This window comes from Pogona vitticeps, chromosome 5, assembly GCF_051106095.1.
Source record: "Pogona vitticeps strain Pit_001003342236 chromosome 5, PviZW2.1, whole genome shotgun sequence".
In the NCBI taxonomy this organism is placed as follows: Eukaryota; Metazoa; Chordata; class Lepidosauria; order Squamata; family Agamidae; genus Pogona; species Pogona vitticeps.
The window spans coordinates 187453007-187473480 of NC_135787.1; the positions used below are offsets into that span (position 1 = coordinate 187453007).

The 20474-nt window shown below is 41.0% G+C and overlaps 1 protein-coding gene across 7 annotated transcripts in view; it reads left to right on the plus strand.

The window, feature by feature from the left end:
• The window catches only part of USP6NL (USP6 N-terminal like), a 171080-nt gene that overhangs the window by 95437 nt on the left and 55169 nt on the right, over positions 1-20474 (plus strand). For 5 of the 7 annotated variants that reach the window (XM_020801066.3, XM_078376456.1, XM_073002548.2 and 2 more), the window contains 3 exons: positions 582-655; positions 2273-2355; positions 18095-18134. In XM_020801066.3, coding sequence (XP_020656725.3) covers positions 582-655; positions 2273-2355; positions 18095-18134 — 197 coding nt within the window. The remainder of the gene's footprint in view (positions 1-581; positions 656-2272; positions 2356-18094; positions 18135-20474) is intronic. The other 2 variants (XM_078376457.1, XM_073002547.2) reach the window with 1 other exon arrangement.

Below are 20474 nucleotides of genomic sequence, written 5' to 3' on the forward strand. Positions count from 1 at the left end.
TCCAGAATATTGGTCAGTATTTCCATTATTGCTGTGTATTTTGAGTTTTTCCCATATGTGTTTCAATGGCAAAAAATCCTTGCATATTAGTCACAGAACTAGCATGTGGTTGGGCGCTTCGAGGTATGTTATCTTTTCACCTGGAGCTTGGAAAAGCCTGGGGGGGGGGGTTGAAGGGACTACAAATAGTCCATACAGAACATTCAGAGTTTCTTTGTATTAATATCAGGCTGTTATACTTTGAGAAGGAAACCTTTTTCACTCCCCACTCTACCCCACCCTCATGTCCTTGTGAACGTTGTTGTGGTTTATTCATTAAGTCATGACCGACTCTTCGTGACCCCATGGACCAGAGCACCCCAGGCCCTCCTGTCCTCCACTGCCTCCCGGAGTTGGGTCCAATTCATGTTGGTTGCTTCAATGACACTGTCCAACCATCTCGTCCTCTGTCATCCCCTTCTCCTCTTGCCTTCACATTCTCCCAACATCAGGGTCTCAACATCAACATCGTGAATGTTGCTTCTGTCCAAAGAATGGCTAGGAGTAACAGATCCTTTTGTGCCCATCTTGTCTTTTCCCAGGTTCTGATGCTGAGCAGGATTCCGCAGCCAAACTCGCTCAAGAACGAGCCGACATAGTTGCCAAGTATGACAAAGTAAGTGTCCATACTACACAAGCCTACTTGCCATGCGCTGTTCTGTTTGAGTAGCAATTGCCCGCCTCCCCCAACCAAAGGAGCACAGGATTGGCAGAGGCGTGTGTTTGTTCTGTGCCTCTTGCCGCCACCAGCATCTTTGGCACTATGTTTAAGTGTTTTCCTCGTTGGCTTTTGCACAGACTGCAGAGAATTTTAAAAAAAACCCAGGCCAGTTACCAGCAGGAGACAGCATCTCTGTTGTGCTCAGTGTTGCAAGAAGCGATAGATTATAGTAAGCGTCTGTTGAATAATACACAGTAGAACACCCCGCCCCTCCAATATACGGGATCAGTATCCACTGATTCACTTATTGGCTGCCTGAAAATACTAAGTTAAAAAAAAAAAACCCCAGATACAGTATACATATTTATGTGTATTTTCAGGGCATGTTTACCAAAATGGGCCACTAGAAGGAGCCAGCCACCATGTAATGTTTAGCTTTTGATCCTTCTTTGTTTTTTGTCAACCACAGGGGTGGGTGTGCTTGGAACAATCAGATCCCGTGTAGATACATACTGTGGTTCTACTATATTCAGTCTCCAACAAGTGGCCAGGCAGAAACATCTAGAATTGCACTGCTAGCTTTAGGGTAATGGTATTGTTGGCAGTAGACACAGTCTCGTACTTGGAGATATATTACTCCTGAGTCAGCAGGTTCTATTGGGGCACTACAGTGTTCCCCCAAGATAAGACAGGGTCTTCTATTAATTTTTGCTCCAAAAAACGCACTAGGGCTTATTTTCAGGGGTTGTTTTATTTTGTTCATGTACAACCATCAACATTGATTCAAATACAATCATGTCATCTTTCTGGTTGCTGCACAAGGGTGGAGGACGGGGTTTCACTTCACTGAGGCTTATTTTGGGGGTAGGGCTTATATATCCTGAAAAATCATACTAGGGCTTACTTTCAGGTTCGGTCTTATTTTTGGAGAAACAGGGTAACAGCTAATAGCCAATATTCAGTAGACAGTATTCGTTACTAACACGTCTAATGCTACTGCTCTCTTCTTTCTTTAATGGCCCACTTTTAGCCAAACCTAAGTGACATAATGACCACTGGAGAAATGGTCAGCCCAACTGTAGTGGCAGTTGATGCTTAAAACAATAGGAAAATCACAGTCACAACATGGCCTAGCTTGTCTGGAAATAACATAGGGAATGTTTTTACATGAACACGTGTGATTAAACATACAGACTAAGCTTTTGAATGGGTTGCTCTACCTAAGCAAGAGGCAAGTACAAATGTCCTCTCGTGTGGTTCTCCAGATAGTAGCCATGGAGTTAAGTTAAAATAGAAAAGGTACTTCCAGTTTTGAAACTGAGATCAGTCAATCCCTGTGCAATATACCGTATTTTTCGCACCATAAGACGCACTTTCCCCCCACAAAACAGGGGGTGGAAAGTCTGTGCGTCTTATGGAGCAAAGAAAACAGATTATATTTTCCTGTTTTCTTCTCCTAAAAATTTGGTGCGTCTTATGGAAAGGTGCGTCTTATGGAGCGAAAAATAGTACGTTACCAAAGTATACTGTAAATAACAAATGAATTCTGCCTGTATTGTTTGTTTTCTGCAGGGACGAGAAGGTGCCCAGATTGAGCCTTGGGAAGACGCCGACTACCTTCTTTACAAAGTTACTGACAGATTTGGTTTCTTGCAGTAAGTGGCACGGATTGACAAGGGAATGACGCAAAAAATTTGCGGCTTGCATTTTTAATTTTCCTTCTGGTACGCTTGTTTGGTCAAAATATTGACTGCTTACTTTTAATAGAATTGCTTTGTGGCTAGAATTCCCTTTGGTGAGTATGATTTAAATGGAGCTGCTCAGTGGCAGTGCCCTTCATTAATTTATATTCTCTGCTTTCGTTTCTCAGTGATTTGAACTGATTTGCATATGGTAACAGAAAAACCTTGTCTTTTTGCTGTTCCTGTGGGTAAAGATAACGGTGTGATGCTTTGTGCTGGAAAAATTGGGGGCAACGAGGTGTTCTGAAGAAACTGGAAGAACCCGCATGTAAAAGATAAAACATTTTCTTCTATAATTTCTCTATTGCCCCCCCTTTTCCAATAGAAAAATAGCCTTATTTCTTATTAATATATCATATCCAGGTTTGCATCATCTTGTTGAGTGTTGTGAATAACCTCTTCATTTTCTTTGCTATTCCATCTTGGTTATCCTCTCTTTAAATTAATTGTTTTAAATTGAAATTGTAATTTTATGATTTTATATATTTTTATACTGTTCTGTTTTATTTTGTAAGCCGCCCCGAGTAGACATGGTCTAGAGGGGTGGGGTAAAAATCAAATAAATAAATTAAATAAATAAATTTTTCAAAGACACAGTCACAGATGTATTGATACAGATTCTCAGGGTTTGGAAACCTCACTGAGCAATCCTGGTTATCATCTATACTGAATCCTGGCATATATGTAATATTACAGTGTGATTATATATATTTTGGCTAGTTGCTTAGAGATAAGGCAAGGGGTAAGCTTGCAGCCTGATTTCAATTTCTAAACCATGGGTAGTAGACTGGGGATATTACATTAGTACCAAGTCAACATACTGTTCTATTATTTGAACGACAGTAGGACCCCTTGTCCATGGTATCAGCACCTGATGATTTACTTATCCACTGCCTGAAAATACAAAATGAAAAACTCCAGAAATACATAGTGTATTTAACAAATTTCCGGGGTGTATTTACCTGAACGGGCCAGTAGAGGGAGCCAGAAACCATGAAATGTGTAGCGTTGGATACTGGACATGGGCATCCATTCCTGGCCCCCCAGAACCAGCTTAGGGCACTCACTGGCCTCTGTGCAGCATGTACTTCTGTCAGCACTGTTGTCATACCAATTTCAGAAGAAGTCCCACTGCTACTTCTCCACCACACTCCCTACAGCCCAACGCTCAGCAGCTGAGTGGGGAGACTCTTCCCAACTCCCTGCTGGAGTGATTAGCTGTGGGGATTGGTGGGGAAGCACCCCCTGGATACAAGTACAAAGCACCCCTATCTATTTGATACTTCCATGTTTTTCAGCATCTATGGGAGGGGAGGGCTTGGAACCCCTGCAGATATCATGCTCTTAGTGCAAAAGTAAACAATTAAAAGCTGGTAGAAGTAAGAGCCAGCTGGCATAATGCTAGTTCATCTCCAGTCATTTTCAGGGAAGACCCATACATGCTGCTGGATCAATCTTGATAAATCATCATATTTTGCCGATGTGTCCCACCATGTTCATCTGGTTCTTGCCGAAATAGATGAATGTGTGTGATCAAAATGCTTTCTACAAGATCCATGGCCACTGTCTTCAAGCAATAAGCCACGATCAAAACTGTGGCTGTGAAACTAATAAATGACAGATTTTCATTTTTCAAGGCAAGGTTCACAGTAGCACAGGTTAGCTCTCTATTTTTAGCTACTAGCAAGTAGTTCAGGTTTTCTGTGTACTCTAGGAAGGGCCATGTTGTCTAAAAGAAGGGCTGTCTTGTTAGGTGTTGCAGCTGCGTGGAGAGGACACGCCTGATAAACAGGAAGACACGTCTTCAGCTGATCAGTTCTGCACTGAAGATAGTTCTTAGTTACATGAATCACTCCTAGGCTTGCTTCCTGAGTATATGCTCACTGGAAGTGTCCCAAGGTTGCACCTGGGATTCTCTGTGTGTGAAGCACATTCTCTCCGACTCAGCGGTGTCTCCTCCCACTCTGTTTGCATGCATTGCTATCACATTTGGCTCAGTAGTACAGTGTCTGTTATTATTCAGTGTGCTTTTATTAAGATGTTGGCAGCAGGGATCTCCCTTGTTTGTAATTTCAACAAGAGACAAAATTGCGAGTGGAGTTTACAGAATATTTTCATAAAGAGAAGGGCTTACCCCATGCAATGGGGTGTGTGCAAGCCATGCTTCTGTTCAGAAGATATTGTACCCAGCCTTAGGGATTCCAGATTCTTATGTCTTGCACGTCCTTTGTAAAAAAATAAATAGTACTGTGTAAGCAGAGGTCAATATCTACGAATGTTAACTGTAAAAGCAAAGCGGTAAGGAGCTCACCATATGCTTTTGATCATCAACCTCAATAGAAAGTGAAGAAAAGCTATTACAAGATCCTTTGAGAACTGGAGAGATGTGTTTTATTCTCCATATGTAAGGGTAAAGGTTCCCCATGACATTTAGTGCAGTCGTGTCCAACTCTAGGGCAGGGTGTTCATCCCTATAGAGCCAGCGTTTGTCCATAGACAGTTTCTGTGGTCACGTGGCCAGCGCAACTAGGCACGGAAGGCCGTTACCTTCCCACCGAGGTGGTACCTATTTATCTAGTCACATTTTACATGCTTTCAAACTGCTAGGTTGGCAGGAGCTGGGATGAGCGATGGGAGCTCCCTCTGTCGCGTGGATTCGATCTTACGACGGCTGGTCTTCTGAGCTTGCAGCACAGAGGCTTCTGTGGTTTAACCCGCAGCACCACCACGTCCCCTTTGTTCTCCATAGTGGGAGGTATATCTCAAGGTATCCACCAGGAAATGTATATGCATGAGACATAGAAGTGACAGGAGAGGCTCAAGTAACTCATGCTTCCTCCCACACTACTTTAGTAAAAGGAAGCTGTGCTGCTTATATACCAGCCCATTGTGCTTAAAGCACTCTTAAGTGCAGTTAACAGTACAATTATCCAGGCTATGCATTGTCTTCCCCCACCCCCATCAATCTGGGTACGTACTCAGTTTAATGACCTCAGACAGATGGGAGGCTGAGTCAACCTCAAACCAGCTACCCTCAGCCCATTGGGATCAAACTCCTATCTGCCAGGTGGTTGTCTAAATTCCTCCTGGTTGCCTCCAGTGTCGGAGCGTTCACCACTTCTCAAAGTAATTGGTTCCACTGTCACACTGCTCTAACAGTTAGAAAGTTTGTTTGTTTGTTTTGATACTCATCCAAAATTTGGCTCCCTGTAACTTGGGTCCATTGTTGTGTGTCCTGAACTTGGGGATGATTGAGAAGAAGATCCTGCATGATATCTGTTAATTTTAATTACACAGTGCCTTGATCTTTGAAACACTGTGCCTTACCTTGTTGTAATCCTAGCAGCATCCCTATGACATAGGCCATCATGCATTTCTAGTGTGTTATGAGTGTGTGTGTATACAGAGGCTTGAGTGCATCTCAGTCTCCATCATTCATGTCACATTGAACAATTGTTTATTTTAAGGACGGGCACAGTGCCGTCTACAGAATGCACGTGGCCACCGCCAGGGCCTCCAGTAAATTCCTGGCTCCCTATAGAGCAGAATTTGAATAAAGATGCAAAAGCAGCATCTATGGTGTGCTGGTCCTTCTGGCTCAAAGGACTCATTGTCAAAAGACTGGTTGTCTGTTCTACAGTTTTCTCATGTGTATTTGTGTATCGTGTACGCAGTTTGAGAAGCGCGGTTGCAAACGAGAGACGGTCCACGCCTTTTTAAATTGAACTGGCTTTAAACCCACTGTGCAATTTGCATTCAAATGCCGGCTGGGATTCTCAGCTTTGTGCTGACAATTTTTGTTCCGAAGTTTTAGTATCCAATATGTTGTTGTTTGCAGTTGTAAATGTCTCGCCTCTGGAATATTATGCATTATTAAAATTCAATTTTCTAACATTGTTCCGTTTGAATGTGCTCTGCGGGTCTTGTGCAAAGCAAAGGTGTTTATCCTGCCTTTCTCATTTCAGAATGAAGCTGCGAATATAGTGCTAGAGCTGGGGCTGTTGCTGAGGTAGGGCAGGTGTATTGGCCAGAAACAGAAATACATTCTGCTCCCATAGCTCACTGGTGAAAAATTAAGCCCTAGTTAAGTTAATGCACTAAAATTAAGCAGAGACAAGCCAGGTGCCTTTTGGTATATGGAATATCCTGTTGAATTCTTTTGGCTCAGCCCATTCCATTGCTCAGATTAGTTTGTATTCAAGGTAGCTAACTTTCAGGAAAAGTTGGTGGGGAATAATTCCTCTTGTTTCCATTTCTTTTGAAACTTGTCACCTTTATGGGTTGCATTTCCTCATGGTGTCAGATATAGCTGGTGGTTGCCTCTTTAAAATCTATGCGTGGCCAAGAACGATGATACATGTAAAGGTATAATTTTAATGGACGAATGGTCTGCCGCTTAGCAGAAGGTAGTGGAGATAAGATGTATATTTCTGTCACCTTTTACTATGGATGTTTTTGTATCATCTACTGGTAATGTCCGGATAAACGGCTGGTTTTCCATAGCTATTTCCCAGACAGATTCACTGAATGAGACACTATGAAGGAGTAACCCAGCCTCTATTGCGTTCCAGTAGGATGAATCACTGACTATGTAACTTATTTTTATTATTCCAAGTTAACTAGCTGTTGTTACTGACTCTGAGATCTCTGTAATATCCAGAACTAGCTTGATAACGATAGAAGCTCTAAACCTCCATGGGATGCTGGATCCATATTAGACTGCAGTCAACCAGCATAGTATGTGCTTTGAAAGTGTACACCCTTGGTGTTTCAAGTTTGGTTCAAACCAGCTTGCAACCTGTTATTCCTGAATAAGGAGTAGAGAAGTTGGTTCATTTTCTTCTTTCCTTCTGAACTAGATCTGCAATGCTTAGCAGTACATTAATGAAAAGGTGACAGAGTTTTTAGGAACAGGGTTTACATCGCTATGATTGACAGTGGTGCCCCGTTTAACGATTACCCCGCTTGACAACGAATCCGCTTCATGATGATCGCAAAATGATGTCTTAATGGCTTTTTTCACTTCCCAATGATTGGTTCCCTGCTTCGGGAACTGATTCTTCGCATTATGACGATCAAAACAGCTGATCGTTGGGTTTTCAAAATGGCCGCTGGCTGCTCAAAATGGCTCCCTACTGTTTTTAGGAGGCATTTTTTGCTGCACAGGCACCCGAAAATGGCCGCCCTATGGAGGATCTTAGCTGGACGAACAGGTATTGCGCCCATTGGAACGCATTGAATGGTTTTCAATGTGTTTCAATGGGCTTTTTTATTTCGCTTGATGAGGATTTCGCTCTTCAGCGATTTCGCTGGAACGGATTATCCTCGTCAAGCGAGGCACAACTGTACTTGTGCTCCCTTAAGGGCAGCCTGAAGAAATTATACAGCAACAACAACATGAGGAACTGCAAAGGCCCTCAGAGTTTGTGATATAGATGGGAGATGGATAACAATCTCTATTCTAGCAGTAGGTAGAAAGATGATTTTGCCTGATTGTCCTCCGGTTGTTTCTCTAAACATCTCTGAACATGAGAAGCACATACTTTGACCTTGTAACTGTTGGCCCCCTCCCTGTTTCTTTTACTTGCTTATCAGACAGGATTTAAGGAACAGCTGTCAGTCTTGGCACCTGTGCTTTCTTCTTGAATTTAGCCCGAGTCACATCCTCTGGACTCATTAATTTACTGGCACAGATGTGCTGCCGGGTTGCATATTTCTCTTAGCTCCCTGATTTTAGTCTCTGAAGAATATGCAGGAATTTTCCCCAGCAAAACAAAGCCATTCCTCTGCCCTCCCTCAATGCCTCTGATTTCTTCCGAAAACTCTGAACCAGGCGGTGCCCATCAAATTGCAAATGGAGAAACTTGAAATAGATTTGAGGAGAAAGGAGGAGCTTAAAAAGGAACAAGAAGCAGGTACAGGTTTTCTAAAAACAAAGGATCTACTGTGTGTGCTTTTGCCTTTAAATGGTGTGAAACCACAGAAGTGCTTTATTACTCCATGACTGTTCACCTAATTGTCTCTGTTGAGTGAAACTTCTGTGTGGGAGGCAGACAAAGAGCGACTTGTTTCTCCCTCTCTCATGCTAGAAGAGGGTCAGCCAGTGAAACCTAGCCATAGTAGATTTCAAGATAAATGAACAAACAAAACAAAAAAACACAGATCAAAAACAATATCTAATTTTAATTTATGGAAATAGATGGCCATTGAAGTCTTGTTTGGGCGCTCCATCTGAGAGCAAAACCTTGCTGACTTTATTGGCGTGCCCCCTTCAATTGCCTACTCATCAGATCCCTGCCCCAGTGCCCCACCGCCATCACGAAGCTGCCAGTGCAGCTCCAGCATTCTCCCCTCTGCAGATTTGCTCACTCAATGCAGGGCAAACCAGCCTGTGCCAGTAGGGGGTTAGACAACTCTGCTTGGATCACCATGCAATTCTGAGTTGTATGCAGGAGGACATAAAAGCTGGCTGGTTCATCCATCCATCCATCCATCCATCCGTCCGTCCGTCTGTCTAATCTATTGTCTTTCTATCCTGTTGACTTAGTGCAAAGCATTACTCTTAAGTGGTTTAGAGGAAGACAAAACAACAAACTCTCCACACCATATGCCAACATTGAACACAGGTTACACATACAGATCTAACTTAGGTGAGGATGGATTTGAATCCCTCTTGAAACAAGACAGCTCAGTGGTTTAGGTATCTGTCTGTGGAGCCAGAGGTTGGGAATTGGATTCTCCACTATGCCTCCAAGGAGAGAACTGCCAGCCTGTGTGGCCTTGGGCAAGCTGCACAGTCCCAGAATTCCCCCAGAAGAAGGGGATGGCAAACCTGAGTATTCTGTCTTTGGAAAACCCTGGAAAGGGTTACCATAAGTCAGAATTGACTTAATGATACATCATCATCATCATCATCATCATCATCATCATCACCATCACCACCACCACCACCACCACCACCACCACCACCACCACCACCACCACCACCATCATCATCATCATCATCATCATCATCATCATCATCATCATCATCATCATTATTATTATTATTATTATTATTATTATTATTATTATTATTATTATTATTATTATTATTATTATTATTATAGAAATACTGTCCATTAGCCAGGGCTGCCCCGTACTGCTTGACAGAGTAAGGTGGTTGCCCCAGGCAGCAGATTTTAAGCACTTAAAAAGGGACAGCAAATGGCTAGCTACTGTATTTTTCCGTGTATAAGACACTACTTTTTTCTAAATCATTGCATTAAAAATTGAGGTGCATCTTATACACAGAAGTAAGCTGAGATCGGTGAGGAGAGAACAAAACAGCCCATATCTTGCCTCTGCAAACAGGCTTCCTTCAGTCAGGAAACTTAGCATCCTCCAATCACAAGCCTTATGGAACTGACGTCAGCTGATGCTGAACAAACCAATTGAAAATGTACAATTAAGAATGTGCACAAACATACTTTGCTATTGATTGAAAATAAGATTTTAAATTAGGCATCCTTCAGTCTCGAGAGACTATGGTAACATGCTCTGAACAGAGGTCTTGGAACAGCATCTAGTGTGGCTGAGAAGGCCAATTCGAGAGTGACCATCCTTTCCACACTGAAGACAAATACAATCTGTCCCCTGTCCAGATCCCTGATTTTGTGACTGCCTCTTTGCCTCAGCCTGCTGGACAAGGGTCTTTTCAAATTGGGAGAGGCCATGATGCACCGCCTGCCTCCAGGCTGAACGCTCATATGTCAGGGTTTCCCATCTGTTGAGGTCCATTCCTAAGGCCTTCAGATCCTGCTTGCAGATATCCTTGTATCACAGCTGTGGTCTCCCTCTGGGGTGCTTTCCCTGCACTAATTCTCTATACAGGAGATCTTTTGGAATCTGACCATCAGCCATTCTCACGACATGCCCGAGCCAACGTAGATGTCACTGTGTCAGTAACATATACAATGATAAAAATTCCAGCTCGATCTAGGACTACTCTATTTGGAACTTTGCCCTGACAGGTGATACCAAAAATGTGTTGGAGACAATGCATATGGAAGGTGTTCAGCTTCCTCTCCTGACGTGCACAAAGGGTTCAGGACTCACTGCAGTACAGGAGTGTGCTCAGGACACAGGCTCTAGAGACTTGGATCTTGGTATATGTCATCAGCTTCTTATTAAGCCATACTCTCTTTGTGAATCTAGGGAACATGGTAGTTGCTTTGCCAGTCATTTGTCCAGCTCGACATCTAGGGAGAGAGTGTCAGAGATTGTTGAGCCAAGGTACACAAAGTACATTAAGCCAAGGTACACATGAGTGGAGTAGGAAAAAAAAACAGTCAAAATGGGTGTGTGTGTTTACAATTGAATGTGGGATTAAGACCAGATTATAATATTAGTGGAAAAATAAGACATTTTGAAAGAATGCGAATGACAGATTCGCACATCTATAAATTTGGGTTCTGCAAAGGATTTGGTCTCAGTGAAATAATTTAAAGCTACTTAGTTAAGAGTGACTTTAGCAGTGTATTCTCCTTGTCTCTTTCTGTCTGCCAAAGGGAGGAAATTTGTTAAATTTTAACGAATTAACAAATTTGCTAAAATTTGTTAATCTTAGAGTAGGTTGCAAGAGCTCAAGGAGCATAGGAAATTGCTCTGAAACCTGTGAAACCGAGTGAAATTAAGCGAAATTGAGAGAAAGAAAAAAGTAGCTTACCTTTGAACACAGAGAAACTTTGCGTTCTCGTCTGGAAGAATGAAACTCTTACAATCTGAAGAATAATGTGAAATGCCTCAAACATTTTGTCTCTACACTCTACGGAAAGAGTCAGAAGAACTCTGCATGGAGTTGGAAGAGTCAGAAGAACTCTGCATGAAATCACTGACAAATGTTTTATTGACTGGCATAACCTTTCTTCCAGTCCTGTTCTTTGTCATAGATTTAAGAGTCTTAGTTTTTCAAAAGGAAAAGCTCCTGCACCTTTTTCCCCCGGCAGGGCTGCCCCACTTTTCTCCATTCACAGTATAAAAGTATCCACTGCCTTGTGACAGCTCATTAAACTACTGAGCATGTTTTGAGAACGGTTTGCTAATGTTGGTGGGTTATTGCTATGCCTGGGGCATACACCAGGCAGCAGAAATCAGCAGAAATCTAGCTAAGAGGCTAGCGAGAACCATCCATTCTCTCCCACTGTACTCTTTAAATGTAATATATTTTAGCAGCAGGTGGGAAAATGACGATAATGGGACGAGATAAAAGATCCCAATCATATATAAAGTATGTTAAATATCACCAAATGAAGTCATTGACTCTTGTTTTTTCACTTTTAAAAAGGGTTATTTTGATTTAAAAAAATATTTTCCCCTTTTTACTGTTTGTGTTTGTATGTGTTTGTACATTTATATACTCATCATCATCTTAACCAGCCTTTCTCATCATGTTGCCCTCTGGGTGTTTTGGGTGACAGTTGCCTTTGCTTCCAGCCAGCATTGGCAGTAGTTAAGGATAATAGTCCATAAAATCTTTAAGGGCACGATGTTGGAAAACGTTTCTAGACCTCAAGATGCTACTCTTAATGCTCTGTTGAAATTCTCATCCATTCCTAGATAATGCATGGAAAAAACTATAGCAGCTCATGTCTTTGGGGTTCGTTTACAGATTCCTTCTCTTTCTGCCTAAGAGGATCAGTAGCCAAACTTGATGAGATTGGCTTCTAATTGCTTAAGCTTTTCTACTGAATGGTTTTAAAGCTGCAACTTTGAAAAAAAACAACAACTGTATTTTATTTCTAAGATTCATCTCTCTCTTTATCTTCTCTTAGTCCAGTGGTTCCTAACCTTTTTGAAAGAAACGCCCCCTTGAGCCATTGAGGAAGTTATCATCGCCCCCCTCCCCATGGCGATGATATTCATTCATTCATTCATTCATTCATTCATTCATTCATTCATTCATTCATTCATTCATTCATTTATTTATTTATTTATTTATTTATTTATTTATTTATTTATTTATTTATTTATTTATTTATTTATTTAAGACACTTAAATCCAATGACCCCTGAAAACAAAATTCAATTCCAAGAAAATGAAATGCCCCCAAAAAGTAACATTTAATAATTTAGTTGCAAGTGAATTTTAAGACGCAAAAAGAAATACAGTATAAAAAGGGCATAAAAACAAACCGCAATGCAGGAACTAAAAATTTCAAGACGAAAACTCTGAAACTAAATTAAGATTGGAGGAAAATATATATTCATGCACACTGTAAAAAGGCTGCAGCCATCTTCACAGGTTTGGCTTGCTCCAGCGCCCCCCTACCACCCCCATTCTGCTCCAGCGCCCCCACACCGCCCCTTTTCATTCTACTGCCCCCCTGAAAAATGAAATCGCCCCCTGGGGGGCATTATCGCCCACGTTAAGAACCACTGTCTTAGTGGAAGGCTGAACTTGAGATGGATTGGTTCAGTAAGAAGAGCCATGGCTTTTAGTTTGCAAGATCTGAGCAGGATTGTTAGTGACAAGACCTTTTGAAGGGTCTTAATTAGAGATGGGGTTATTCGTATACGAATATCCCTGCACAGATGGAAATAACGAGAGTCCGGCCCCATGGGGCCAGACTATCCACTCACGACTTCACCTCTGCTACCGGCTCCGTGGAGGCTTCCTGTCACGCTGTTCTCCCCAATGGATTAGCCACTCTGACCTAGCAGAGAAGCTTGTCATCCTGCCTCCTGCCAGGACTGGGTAATCGACTGCGGACAATGGCGTGATAGGAAGCTTCCGCGGAGCCGGTGGCAGTGGCAAAATTACCGTCGCTATTTCCACCTGTGCAGGGATACATTTCGACTTACGAACAGCTCCGTTTGCAAAAATTTGCTTTGACTTGCGAATTGAGCTTTGACTTACGAACAAAAAAAAACCTGTGGGGAAAGCAGGAAATGGACTTTGGACTGCTTGGTACTGCCTGGTACTGTAATTTAAAAATGTAACAATTGGTTTAAAAAGTGCTTGGTTTGGTTTAAAGCAGCTTGGTTTTAAAGATGTTTTGGTTAAAAGGTATTCGTTCCCTCCCTCCCTCCTTTCCTGTCCTTTTTTTAACCTAAGTCATCTTAGGTTTTTAAAAAAATTCTCCCCCAGTGGTAGAGGACGGATTAACTGGTTTTTTACTTACAAACGGCGCCTCGACATAAGAACAAAAAACAGCCAGAACGGATTAATTAGTTTTCAGTGCATTCTTATGGGAAATGTTGATTTGACTTACGAATGTTTTGACTTATGAACATTTTCTGGGACGGATTAAGTTTGTATGTCAAGGCACCACCGTATTCGTACGAATACCCCCATCTCTAGTCTTAATTCATAGGATTGCTGTAATTCAGCAACAAGTTGACTGCACACATTTTTTTTCTGAGAGCTGCCCAGAAAATTATGTTCTTGACTGGTTAATACAAGTAATAATAAATAATTGTGTGCCATCAAATCGATTCCGACTTATGGTGACTCTTCCCAGGTTTTTCTAGGTAGAGAATATACAGAAGTAGTTTACATTCCTTTCTTCTGAGGGTCCCACGGGATTGTGCAGCTTGCTCATGGCTACACAAGTTAGCTTTTTTTTCCCCTAAGAGGCCCAGTGGGAATCAAACGCCTGTCCTCTGACTCTGCAGCCAGATACCTAAACCACTAAACTATCCAGCCAGCTCATTTAATATAAGTACCACAAATAAATAATTAGACAAATAAAACCTCTTTCTAAAACATGTCCAGAAATCAGTAGCTACTCTCAGCTAGTCAGTGGAAAGCTCTCTAATTGTGGTGCTGAGTTCTAAATCTGCCATGTTCTTATTTTTCTACACTCCTCTCTAGAAGATCCATTTTCTCCGTAATTAAGATGAGAGACTAAAGATTAATCGAGATTAAGAAATTAGGATTAATCACCATCTCACATCATGCTAATATGTTAGATGTATTTTGCAGAGATAGTTCTTTGCTTGAGAAAGGCAGTGCATTTCAGTATATAAAAGTCTCTGTGTATGAACAGCCACCATCCTGAAATAAGAACCAACTACAAGCTTGTAATAGAAGGGTAAAGTGCTACTCTTTGTAGTATAGCTGCCTTTGTAATTTCACTTGCCAGTATTGAACCCCTTAATTATGATACATGGTCTGCTATTATAATGGCCATAGCCATATAGCTCAGTATGTTGCACGAATGAATGTTACAAGAGTTGTGTCAACTCCTGTAATAGTCTTAACTGATGAGTAATAATGTCACTTTTTTGGACATACTTTTAAAAAGGTGTGTGAAAACCAGCACCAGCTGCTTTTACCGTGTGCAATAAATTTAAAGATCCAACTCCATGCATCACTTCAAATCTGTTCTAAACATGCTCTTCTTGACAAAGCATATTCTTCAGAAATTCTGGCTCAGGCAGGGGAAAGCTGTGACTATGGCATCAAAGCCCTGGTGGTTGCATTTCAGCCTTTCCTGCGTGTCATGATTAGGACAAAACATTGCACAGTGCATGAATTATCCCTATTTTCATATGACCTGTTTTCAAGCTTTATTGGCCCAGCGAATACCTTGGTATCCTATAAAGCCTGATTTGGGGTTGACCAGTTTTCTTGATCTAAAAATAAATCCGCCTTTTAGTCTTCAGAGACTTAACAGCTCAAGTGTAATATATGGTAAACTATTGGAGCACTATGGGTCAGCTATCCATACCGCTCACACCTCTCAGGCCTTGATGTTGTGGGTGGCCACTCGGAGGGAAGCCAGAAAGTCCATGATCAGGAATCGGGCCCTCTCAGTGTTGGCTGCCTCCTTGTGGAACGCTCTACCTGTAGAGGTGTGCCAGGCCCCTTCCCTCCTAACATTTAGAAAGCACATGAAAACATTGTGTTTCCCTCCTTTATAACTGTTATTTATTTTTATTTATCCTTATCCATGGATTTTACTTTGTATTTCGTGTCTGTTGCTGCCATTTTGAGTTCTCAGGAGTGTTGCTTTCCTTTTGATATTTTTGTGGTTTGGCGGGCAGATTGCATTCTTTTCTTTCCTGTTCCCCTTTGTTGCTGGGAACCGCCCAGAGTCGTGGCATGACACTGGATAATGTAAAATAAAATAAACAAATTATGAACATATTATTGAACAGCTGGATAGCTCTGTGGTTTAGGTAACTGGCTTTGGAGCCGGAGGTTGGGAGTTCGATTCCCCACTGTCCCTCTTTGAAAGGGGGCTGGACTCGATCATCCATAGGATCCCTTCCAACTCTGCACTTCTAAGATGATGATGATAATAATGATAACACATCCAAGAGAGTGTTCTGATCTGTTTGGGTGTTCAGTCTGAAAGCGTACAAGTACATTTCTCAGGTTGACACGGACAGGGTTGGCGGTGTTGTCCGCTAGCCCACACAGAAATGCTGCAAGCATTAATGTTATCAGTGTGAAGGTCTGCGTGGCCGTTTGTGATCACATTCGGCTCAACACACTTGTGGTGATCATACAGTCCTTAATGCTGAACGCACAAAGTTGTGCACAATTTTCAACTGGGGGGAATGGTGGAGAATACTTGCCTCTCTGAGTCATCCCTGTCTTTAAGCTGTACACGCTGTCCAACTGAACACCCGAAGAGGGCTTTGGTTACATAGGGTTTCCAACAGATAGAAGTTTGAATACTATCGATAGCTTTGCATTTCACTAGATGATTATTTTTTACTTGAGCTTTGGCATTTAAAAATCTTAAGGCATGAGTTTCATCGCTGTGTTAGTAAAAAAAGAAGAAAGTAACGATCTTGATCACCTTCACCAAAGCACTTAATAAAATGCTCCCCCCAAAGCACTTAAGTCAAGTGCATCTTGACAAATGATGGAATATCACCAGTTACAGGCCTGTTTTATATGTGCTAGTGCTTATCATTGTAGAAGTTGGTGGTGGAAGAGTTATTGAGCCAGTGTGGTGTAGTGTTTAGAGTGTTGGATTAGGACCCAGGAGAGCTCGGTTCAGTTCCCTGCTTGGCAGTGGAAACTTACTGCAGGCTGGCACTGGTGAACCTGTCTGTAAACATTTCATGTACCTTGAAAACCCTGTTCGGTTCACATAATCCATACCAAATTATATCATAAACAGAAAAGAGGAAAGTGAGAAAAAAGTTAGGCAGGTAACACTGGCAAATTGAAGAAATGAAACATTACAAAATATTGAAGCATCCAGGAAACCTTCAGAACATAAATTAATTAAATCATTTTTTTAAAAATGTCTGTTCACAGGACAGATTCTAAAAATCATGTCTTGGCTTAAGAAGCTGCGATGCACTTAAGCCTTTTTTTGGCAGTGCATTTTCCTACTTCATGCTGCCTGTTTCTTCAGCACACCACAGTTAAACTTGGGAAGTTCAGTTGTTTGAATAAGGTTTGCTTAATTGCAGACTTCCAGATTTAATTGCAGGGTATTGGGAAAGGGCACCACGAGAAGAAAGTAGGTGGCACATGGCTTATTCATATCTCAATTTTATGAAATGGAAACAAGACTGCCTGAACAGGGACACAGATTTGCGTGCTTCTTCTCACGGTGGATAGACTACTTAGATGGATTCTTGCCTCATTTTCACATGTACACATCTACCTGTTTCTTTATGTATGTGTGTATATATATGTATATGTATATGTATATATATGTATATGTATATGTATATATATATATGTATATGTATATATATATATATATGTATATATATATGTATATGTATATGTGTATATATATATATATATATATATATATATATATATATATATATATATATATGTATGTATGTATATGTATGTATGTATGTGTATATATATATATATATATATATATATATATATATATATATATATATATATATATATATATATATATATATATATACGTATGTATGTATGTATGTATGTATGTATGTATGTATGTATTTATGTGTGTGTGTGCTGATCTGATTCATGTAATAGTTTCCTATCAAGACAGTTAGAGAGATATTTGATTGCGTATGCCACGCCTGCTTGTACAACCCAACTTCTGCCTAAAAGTTAATTTTAAAAGCAGATTTTAAAAAAATTAACCGTGTTGCAATCACCTGCCATGCTAATTTGGCTGCACAGTGGTTTGTGCTTAAAGCTGTTTTAACAGAAATTCAGGAGACGCGTGGATTAAAGTCTGACATAGTAATTAATGTTAAGGATCATTCAATTTGCACTTTGGGTGCTAAAGTCAGATTCGCTTCTGGATATAATCTAGATACATATTTGATTCTTTTACATTTTTATATGTTCTTGTTTGTTTTGCTTTATTACCATTTTCTTTCTTTGTGGGCCTATAAATGTTGTCACTTGAAGGCTTAAAAACAACAACAAAAAACCAATTTGCAACACGGTTTGTCCAGACCTAGACTTCTTTAGTATTCTCTTGCTCAGCTCTGTAGATCTTGTACCTAAATAAAGATACGGAGTATTGCAGTAAAAGACCTCTGATTCTTCATTATCCTGAATATCATTGCAGCATTGGCACCTTGCAATAAACTCTTCAGCTTCTGCTCTGTAGCTCTGATTCCCCTCTAATTGCTAATGATCTCTTAGAAAATATCAGTATTTTCTAATGAGTCTTCTTTCTCCCCCCCTTTTTTTTTAGCCAAGAAGAGTTACCTGTCCATGATGCAGCATCAGAGAGGGTAAGTTGTCCAGCTGTCATGTAAATTGTCAGTGAATGTTTTAGGAAGACTCTGTGCTGTAGCACCTCTGAAGCAAAGTGGGGGCTGATGTATAAAGTTTGTGTAACACAAACCAGTGAATGTTTGAAATCCCATGTACTCAAACTGAGTATTTTGCTCAGTGCTGCTCTCTCTGTCCTGACTGTGGGTGGCTTTCCAATGACTGACGGCAGCAACCAGTTCAGAAAGCCCCTTCCCTGCCAAAACCTCTTAAAGGGGTCATTTGAGTGTGCAACGTACAGTATCCACAAGTGGTTCCTATAGAGTTGCACTGATCAAGTTAGCATTTTCAGAGTTCCATTTCACCCTTTTTATACTTTTAGACTCTGGTGATTTAGGAATTCAACTTTCTTTACTTAGTAATTTGTGGTCTAAACGTAATCATGCCTCTCTTATTATTGCTCAAATGGCGAGCCTGGCCTCTTCTGAAGAAATCAAACCAAAGAAATAAAGCTCATTGGCCCAAATCCTGTTGCTTAGTTACACCTGGGGAAGGCAACTGGCATAACTTTCAGTAGCTTATTATTGGCAAGCCACACAAACTCCTGCTGGGTTTTTCATGTGCACACTAAGTCAACAGGTGGGCGTGCATCCAAGAATCCCAGCGGGGGACTCATTAATTGAAAGTTATGCCAGTTGCCTTCTGCAGGGCATAACGACGGACGTTTTTGGCTTTTGGGTTGAATTTAGATGGAGGCATGCTCATAGCAGATCCACTGAAATTAATGAAATTATATGAAGCCTTTACTGTCTGAGTAACAACAACGGTGAAGTTCTGACATATGAATATCCCGGTAGGGTTTTCTAGGGATAAAGTGCTCAGAAGCAGTTTACTGGGGTCTCCTTCTAATGGTGCTCCAGAAACAGTGTATGACTTGCTCAAGGTGATCTCAGTTGGTTCCTCTTCTAGCAAGTGCAACAGGGTTTGAATTCCTGACTCCTGTTTCCACAGCCAGACATACCAATTTACTGAGCTCTAACAGTTCTGATCCTGTGCTAAGTCTCATTAATTTCACGGTGTCTGCTCCAAATGTGACTGTCAGGATCCAATCAGATATCTGTGCATGCCCCAGACTTTCCTTCCTTTGGTTTCCAATGAGTCACTTGCATTTTGGATGCCTATGTCAACTTTTTGCATGCATAATCTTATAGTAATTAATGTGCTCTGCCTTTCAGAAACGATGAAATTAGGGCTAGACACCAATGTTTTTAAATGTTGAAATAGTTACAAGGTGTCATTGTACCTGAACAACCTAAATATATTTGCTTTAATTATGCAGTGGAACATTCCCATGGCCTGTAGAACAAAGTCCGGCAGATGGGCAAGGTAGCAAATAGGGGCCAACCACTGATCTTTCAGAAGTGTTGCAACTTCTTAACGCTTTCGTCAAGAACGTATAGCTTCTAAACATGAGTCATCATAGTCATGAAACATTTTATGAACAAAAGATAACCCTGTTGTTACTTAGAAACTGCAACTTCAATTAATATAAGTTCTCTTCTCAGCATACTTGCTGGTTAACGTTTAGAACTCTAAAAGAAACTCCTTATTACATGACTTTGCAAAAAAAACCAAATTACTTGGTTGAACATGACTGGAACTGAGCTTGATGGACTGATGCAAACTTTCCATAGTCATTTATCAACAGGAGAAAAGATTATGGTATACGTAACAGTTCTACTTTATTGAAGTGCCGTGAAGTACTCAACAGTTGCTGGAATGATGTCTGCCCTACATTAGCTTGTTGCTGTTTGGTATTGCTTAACATGCAATGCAGTCCCATGATTAGGCCTGCAGTGGTATTTAAACTAAAACTGTCTCCTAAGGGTGTGACAGAGGAACAGCATGCATAACACATTTTTATGTTTATTAAGATGCTCAGGACCTGTCTGTTTTATACATAGGAGTTACTTTCAAGTTTTATGTACCATAATGCTATTTACTTTGCAAAAAATATTTTTGTACACTCCGCAACAATAGTACAGTCATGGTCCCTATGATTGTACTATTCTAAACTTTAGAGAAGGGGTGGGGAATTTGGCCAGGTTCAGGGGCCAGTTTTGTGCCCCAGGATTCTCTGGGGTCACACGGACTGCCAAAAAAAAAAAAAAAAAGTGGAAAAAGCAAAAACCCACCAGAATGGCCAGATGTTCAGTCTGGAAAAATTGTAATTCCAGTGTCAAGACACTTCAGAGCAGCAAAGCAGTTTGTAACCTGTTTAAAAGATGAGTCCCTGGATGTTTGAGGAATGACTGTTTGCTCTAAAAACGAACACTTGGTCGGGAGGGAATAGGACAGAG